This window comes from Trichechus manatus, unplaced genomic scaffold, assembly GCF_000243295.1.
Source record: "Trichechus manatus latirostris isolate Lorelei unplaced genomic scaffold, TriManLat1.0 scaffold00305, whole genome shotgun sequence".
NCBI classification, from domain to species: Eukaryota; Metazoa; Chordata; class Mammalia; order Sirenia; family Trichechidae; genus Trichechus; species Trichechus manatus.
The window spans coordinates 945613-953205 of NW_004444241.1; the positions used below are offsets into that span (position 1 = coordinate 945613).

At 53.6% G+C, this 7593-nt stretch overlaps 2 protein-coding genes across 2 annotated transcripts in view; one reads left to right on the forward strand and one right to left on the reverse strand.

Moving 5' to 3' along the window:
• Positions 1-2305, reverse strand: part of CIDEB (cell death inducing DFFA like effector b) — a 4353-nt gene extending 2048 nt beyond the window's left edge. Inside the window, exons 1-3 of the mRNA XM_004390526.2 lie at positions 2265-2305; positions 1815-1959; positions 838-987 (exon numbers count right to left, since the gene is read on the reverse strand). Of these exons, the coding sequence (XP_004390583.1) occupies positions 838-987; positions 1815-1959; positions 2265-2305 (336 nt within the window). The remainder of the gene's footprint in view (positions 1-837; positions 988-1814; positions 1960-2264) is intronic.
• Positions 2306-4673: 2368 nt separating this feature from the next.
• Positions 4674-5788, forward strand: LTB4R2 (leukotriene B4 receptor 2). Its single transcript, XM_004390527.2, has one exon. The coding sequence runs from the start codon at positions 4674-4676 to the stop codon at positions 5778-5780; it is 1107 nt and encodes a 368-aa protein (XP_004390584.2). The 3' UTR covers positions 5781-5788.
• The last annotated feature ends 1805 nt before the right edge of the window (positions 5789-7593 follow it).

A 7593-nucleotide genomic window follows, 5' to 3' on the forward strand; every position in this document is an offset into this window, starting at 1 on the left:
TAGCAGGGGTAGGGGTCTGGGGACCATGCTTTCAGGGGACATCTAGGTCAATTGGCATAACAAAGCTTATTAAGAAAATGTTCTGCATCCTACTTCGGTGAGTGGCATCTGGGGTCTTAAAAGCTAGTGAGCAGCCATCTAAGATACATCAATTGGTCTCAACCACCTGGAGTAAAGGAGAATGAAGAACATCAAAGACACAAGGAAAGTATTAGCCCAAGAGACAGAAAGGGTCACATAAACCAGAGACTTCATCAGCTTGAGACCAGAAAAACTAGATGGTGCCCGGCTACTACCAATGACCACCCTGACAGGGAACACAACAGAGTCCCTGATGGAGCAGGAGAAAGGTGAGGTGCAGAACTCAAATTCTAGTAAGAAGACCAGACTTAATGGTCTGACTGAGACTGAAGGAACCCCAGAAAGCATGGCCCCTGGATTCTCTATCAGCCCAGAACAAACAATTTCCGAGGCCAACTCTTCAGACAGGGATTGGACTGGACTGTGGGACATAAAGTGATAATTGTGAGGAGTGTGTCTCTTAGCTCAATTAGACACAAGAGACTAAACGGGCAGCTTCTGTCTGGAGGTGAGATGGGAAGGCAGAGGAGGTTAGGAGCTGGTTGAATGGACATGGGGAATCAGGAGTGGAAAGGACGAGTGTGCTGTCACAGTACGGGGAGAGCAATTAGGGTCACATAACAATGTATGTATAAATTTTTGTATGGGAGACTAACTTGAAATGTAAACTTCATTAAACTACAACAACAACAATAAAAAAGCAAAACAAAACAAAAGGACAGGTGGCCAATAGTAGCCTTAGGGTGGGCCTCTCACCCTGATGGGGCTCCAGCTCTGCCCTGACTCCAGCACCATCAGGCATGTGTCATCCTCCAACAGCTGGAAGAAGTCCTCGCTCTCCACAGTAGTCCCATCCTCCTCTAGCACCAGTGTTAGCATTCCACTCAGCAGCAGGGTCTCTAATGCCTGTGCAGTGCAGGAAGTAGGAGGGAAGGGTTGGAGCTTATCCCAGGCCCCTAGCCTCTCCAGCTACCCAATATCCAACTGTTGGCCTAGACTCTGGTTGATGTCCCAACTCTATGTCCTGGCCCTTTGTCATTCCTTCCAATGGCTCCAGCTCTCAGTCTTCTTTAGTTGTTGGGGGACCCTCGCTAGGGGGTTGACCTTTTTTCCTATTTGCTCCTGCTTTGCAACTACCATGTCATTGTCATCTCTTCCTACTCCTCTCCTAGCCACTCCTACTGGTTTGGAATTGAAAAGCTAGCTAGGTTCTCTTGAAGTCCATTCTTCTGTCTTATCTATCTCATTCTCTCCTACCCTCACTGAGTTCTCCAGAACTGTTTTCAGTAATCGTGGTATTTAACCTTTTTTGAATCCTCACTATGGCCTAGTATCTTTGTTGTACTTTACATACATTATCTTTGATTTGTTTCAACTAGCCTAGGAGGTCGGTGTATTATTATTCCCCAGGTTTTGATAGGTTAAATAACTTCCCAAGGTTTGACATCTAGGAATTGGTAGAATCAGGATTTGATCTTAATTTGTTATGTAAATCACCATTCCATACTGACCTGAGTTCCATCCCTCTAAACTTCCCTACCCATGGCTTCCCCATCCCAAACAAATTGACCCAAATGCAGCAGAGGCCATTCAGCTCATACTCCTCCTTTTAGCTCCCAGAGAGAGGGCAGCCACGTAACCTCACCCTTTCTGCTCCATCCTCTCAAGTTCTCATTATTCTCTAGCCCATTGGCGGCCCCTGCAATAGGAACCCAGGGACTTGGCCCACTCACCTTGTCTAGCAGTTCCTGGCGGGTGGCAGCTGTCAGACCTTTCCGGTTGGTCCGCTTGTGATTACAGACACGGAAAGGTCTCTGGGGTGGTGGACCTGAGTTCCAGACCCTACGGCCAACCTCAGAGCTCACGTTGGACACTGACCTGGTAGTTGGGAAGAAAGGTCAAGAAGGAGCAAGGAGGGGTTTGCTGAGTGTGGTGGGGGTGGCGTTGGGTAGCCAGAGAGTTGGGGTGGGAAGGATCTAGGTTTGCAGATTAGGGAAGCTGAGGGAGAGACCACGAGGGGGTGGTGGGGGCAGTGGTGGTTTTAGGAACTGGTCTAGACCACCGGGAAAGTATAGGGGTTTGGAGGAGAGGAAGGGGTTTAAGTGTCCAAGGGGCTGAATGGGGTTTTGTTGCCTCAACCACATCCCCAGAGTCAGAGGGTGGAGAGGAGGGTTAGAAATCACCTGAGCAGGCCGCTAGGGTTCAGGGCGGAGAGGTACTCCATGGTGGAGGGAAGGAGTAGGGGAGGTTGCCTCTCCTCAGTGAGTTCTGGGTTGGGGCTGAAGTGTTGGTGTTTTCTGTTACAAAGCTGGTATCCCAGCCCCAGTCAAGTAGGGAATGAGTCAATCCTGGACTCTGGCCCCTCTGCCTGGCCTGTAAGAAGGACAAAGTCCAAGGGGAGGAAGAAGAGGAGGGGCCTAGATGGGGTCGTGGATAAAGGATTGAGGACTAGCATTGCCCAGAAAAAGCCACAGAAGCTTGTGTGTGTGTCTAGTGTGGGCATGTATTTTGAGAGTAAACGGAACTATATAAGAGAATGGCATATAACCTCTGGTGTTTTTTATTTCTTTGGAAGGACATGTCTAGGGACAGTTTCTGGCTCCTATCTGAGAAGCTGAATTCTATGAGAGCAGCGCCGTATGTGCTGCCACCTACTGGAAAAACCATAAGCTGCCGCTTTAGGGAAAGGGAGGCAGGGGCTTGGAGAAAATGAGAGTGTGCTTTGGTGGGGTGTGAGGAGAGGATGGCTTTGCTTCTGTCCACTGAAATCAGGGTGTTTTTTTGAAGCCTATTGTTAGGAGCTGTTGAGTCGGTTCCGACTCATAGCGATCCTATAGGTCAGAGTAGAACTGCCCCATGGTTTTCCAAGGAGCGGCTGGAGGATTTGAACTGCCAACCTGTTGGTTAGCAGCCAAGCTCTTAACCACTACCCCACCAGGGCTCCTTTTTGAAGCCTAATCACCAGGATTCTATCTGGGATCCTGACCTTCCTGCTTTCCTCTTCCTTCCTCCTTGGTCCCGGGGAGGGGCTGGCTCAACATTTCTCTCACGTCATTCACCATAACTGCCTGCTTCAGCCACACTGGATTCGTCATTTTCTCTCTCACCTTTCTCCTTTTGCCACTTACTTAATGCACATGAAGGAGATGTGGATTTTCTGGGGCGGGAGGGGCTCCTTTGACGGCATCAGGACTTCAGCTTTTGGTGTTTTGTGTCACATCTCTGATTTCAGCTTTAGCTGTGATGAACAGTTGTGTGGAAGCTCAAACTCTCACACAGTGAACCCCTCAAATGAGCACAAGTCTTTCTGTTTTCCTGCCTGGAAGCCTTATCTGAAGCTGAAGCAGCTCATTCTGCCCCTGACCAGTACAAGCTGGAAGTGTGTATGGGGCTTAATGTGACTGGGGCAACCCTCAAACAATGGGAGCTGGGGGTAAATGCCTCAGTTTTCTGCCTTTCTGGAAGGTGTTCTCTGTGCTTCTTGGAGGTTTCCAATTGCTCTTCCTTATCTTATCCTGCTCGCTGAGCTGAACTCTCAAATACATAATTACTTGTACCCAAGCCCTTAACTCAGACTCTGCTTGGACAACGCTCCTGGTGTCCTGGCTTCCAAGGAACCCCAGTACTGGCTGTTGGCTGGGCAGAGGCCTTTCTTACCCCTTGCCTTAACTCTACCCATCTCTCAGGTCCCTCTGAAATCTCTTCATTTCCAAGCTTTGCCTGACCTCTCCACCAGCGAGGGCTTCTTACCACTGCATTCTTTCCTTTATTCCTGCCTGGTGCCCTGGTGCAGCTGGGCAGTGTGGTCTCCTTGCAGTTGTGCTATGACTCCCCAACCAAGTTATAAGCTCCTTACACTTCTATGCATCTTCCTCGCCCCCAGAAGGTGGAGACTAGGGGGATTGGGGCCAGAGCTGGGGAAGGGATGAGAGCAGAAGAAAGACCTAGGATCAGGATTCAGCAGGATGCTCCTACCCACCTCCATGAGCCGGGAGCCATATCTGTACTCCTTCAGCTGATCCTGTTTCCTGGGGGAGGCGGGCTCTCACACGCCTGGACCTGTTAGTGATGGGAAGGAGTGGAATGAGGGAGGGGCCCCAGAAAAGGCCCAGGATGATCTTGACCTAGTCCCTCCTCATTCTCGCCCCATTCTGCAAATGTGACAGGCACAGGACAGGAGTAGGCGCCTTGCCCTCTGCTGCTTCACCTTTCAGCTTTGCCAGGCCCCTTGTGGGCTCCCAACTTTGCTTGCTCCCAGCTGGGTAAGTGGATCTGCCCATGTGACTTTACTACCCCCTGGACAAAGGAGGGGCCAGGCTAGAGGGGTGGAGGTGGTGATCGCCTGGGAGTCAGGACTGGGGGTCTGGATACCACTGGGCTCTGGGAAGAAACCAGGAGTTGGGGAGGTCGTTGTCTGGGAGAAGGAGACCTGGGTTCCAAAAGGAATAGGGCTTGAGTGCGCTTGGGGTCCTCAAGGGAGTCAAAGGTCCCAAACAGAAGAGAAGGAGGCTTCAGGGGGCTGTGGGGAGACAAAGTTCCGTCTCCCCTGACATTAGGGGTAACAGGCTTTTGCCCCCCCATGAATGCCTTCTATGGCACCTTCCAGCCCCCCACAGCGCACAAGAATGCCCTGCTACAGTTTTCCGGGGAACCAGACGCTGCTGAGCTCAAAGGCCTCGAGAGCCACAGGCACCGCCTTTCTGCTGCTGGCGGCACTGCTGGGGCTGCCGGGCAACGGTTTCGTAGTGTGGAGCTTGGCGGGCTGGCGGCCCGCAGGGGGGCGACCACTGGCGGCCACACTCGTGCTGCACCTGGCGCTGGCTGACGGCGCGGCGCTGCTGCTCACGCCGTTCTTCGTAGCCTTCCTGATGGGGCAGGTTTGGCCGCTGGGCCTGGCGGGCTGCAAGGCCGTGTACTACGTGTGCTCGATCAGCATGTACGCCAGCGTCCTGCTCACCAGCCTGCTCAGTCTGCAGCGCTGCCTCGCGGTCACTCGCCCCTTCCTGGCGCCCCGGCTGCGCAGCCGGGCCCTGGCTCGTCGTCTGCTGCTTGCCGTCTGGGTGGCCGCTCTGCTGCTCTCCATCCCAGCAGCCGCCTACCGCCATCTCTGGCCTGATGACGTGTGCCAGCTGTGCCACCCGACGTCGAATCACACCGCGGTCCATCTTGGCCTGGAGACCCTGACCGCCTTCGTGCTTCCCTTCGGGCTGGTGCTCGGCTGCTATGGCCTGACGCTGGCGCGGCTGCGGGGTGCCCGCTGGGGCGCCAGGCGGCACCGGACACGGGTGGGCCGGCTAGTGAGCGCCATCGTGCTCGCCTTCGGCTTACTCTGGGCCCCCTACCACGTGGTCAACCTTCTGCAGGCAGTCGCTGCGCTGGCTCCGCCCGAAGGAAGCTTGGCGAGGCTCGGCGGGGCAGGCCAGGCTGTGCGGGCTGGAGCTACAGCCTTGGCCTTCTTCAGCTCCAGCGTCAACCCCGTGCTCTACGTGTTCACCGCCGGGGACCTGTTGCCCCGGGCAGGTCCCCGTTTCCTTACGCGGCTTTTTGAGGGCTCTGGAGAGGCCTTAGGGGGTAGCCGCTCAAGGGAGGGGACCATGGAGCTCCGAGCTACCCCTCGGCTAAAAGTGGTGGGTCAGGGCCGGAGCAATGGAGACCCTGGGAGCAGGGTGGAGAGGGACACTCAGGGATGGGACCTTTGACACCAAACCCTACACCTGGGCTTGCCCTTCCACGGCCCCTTCCATTGCCCTTTAGAACTCAGGAAACCGCTCAGACATTTACGGGGATCCTTCTCTGACCACAGTCTAGCTGGGCGGAATTTATTTATACACCTGGGGCAGGCACAAGTTTCTCCAAACTGAGGGGTTGTGAGGGTGGTGATGGTCCGTGTTAATGAGTATTGTGTGCTTGCAGGTTGGCATGTGCCCATGTGCCAGCACTGCTTGCTTGTTGCCAATAACTATGTGAAATACATTGGGCATCCGCTAGATGATGGTTTAAGAGTGCTCCTCCTGGTGGTTCATCATGTCTGACTTGTACTGAAGCCACCTGGTTCTTTGGTTGAGTCAGGCCAGGGCTGGGCACTGCCAGCCTTCAGTGGCATCTTGACCTGCCCTCCCCAGCCCAGGTGGCCTGGTTCCCTGGCACTTATGAGTTTGGGGCTGTAGGGAAGGGCTCTTTTCAGGGGACGTCCATGTGCACACACATGTGGTCACTAGGGTGACCAACTTGTCCAAGTTTGCCTAGGACTTGCCCAGTTTTAGCATTGAAAACCCTGCATCTGAGTAACTCCCCAATCTCTGGAAAACTGAGATGGTTGGTCACATTGGTGGTCATCCTGTTTCTGCTTTACTGACGGTTCACACCCCCAAGGCAGAGGTCAAGAGAGAGCAAAGGAAATCTAGGCCCCAGGGTCACGCCGGGGCTACTGTGCAGCACAAAACTGAGGTTGGGGTGGAGCTCTGAGCATGGGGGCATGGAGTGTGCTTAAAGTGTCTAGTCCTAGGCGGGGGAAGAAAGGCCAGCCAGGGAGATGGGGCTGGGTAGTGGCTCAGGAGGGGAGGCAAAGACAACCTAGTTTCTATCTGAAGAGGCCTCTGGTTGACCCTGGAGGTCTGAACCAAAAGCTTCTATCCCCAAACATAGACTGCAGGGGCTTCCTCCTGTCCTCACACGCTGGGGCAGAGGTTCCCTAATTTCCTCTATCACGTATCCTGTCTCACACACCCTGTGTGGTCAGAAAGCCCTTCCTCAACTCTGACCTCAGTTCTTGCTGCGGTTTCAGCCCATTTCTTTTCATCATATCCTCTGCCTGACAACTACTGGGTCAACTTTGCTCTGGCTTTTCTCAAAGCTGAGTGAGTGGAAGCCCAGGAAAGGATAGGGGACCTTAGCGACTACCATTACATCCTGCATCTTTCCTCAGAAGTGACATGGAGGAAATGTGTTAGAAGTGAAGCAGGGAGGCTCACAGTCAGATTGGAGGAAGGACTTTCCAATTCTTAACTTCTCTGGGAGTGCACCCTCCTAGAAAGGGGAAGGTGACCCTTTGGGAGCGACTTGCCTTTCCACATTCCTGGTTTCCTCTCTTGGCAGGGCAGGCATGGACATCACTGCCCCTGCTCCTTCATTCCTGCTCCCACCCCCACCCCCCCTTGCTCAGCCCAGCCTCACTCATCCTCTACTTTCTCGGTGTGACTAAGGTGGAAGTGGACAGTAGGCTGTGGGAAGGTGGAAAGAGGTGGTACCATACCTCCTTGCCTAATGCCCAGATCTGAAATCCTACCTTGGCAGAGTAACCACACAGACAAGCACAAGACAAGTGCTTGGGCAAGGGGAAGAAACGGCATTCTGTCCAATGGAGACCTTTGAGCTCTGGTTTCTACTAAAGAAAACGAAGAATTGGTTGACCTAGAATGTGTAACTAATCCCCTGAAGTGAGGGGAGGGATGGGGGTTGCTTGAAGAGGGCTCTGGGCTTCCTCCCCTCTCTTGGCTTGAACCGATGCCAAGG

What these genes read in the sequence shown, in the direction of transcription:
- LTB4R2 (XM_004390527.2), top strand. Translation starts at nt 4,674, where the DNA reads ATGGCACCTTCCAGCCCCCCACAGCGCACAAGAATGCCCTGCTACAGT.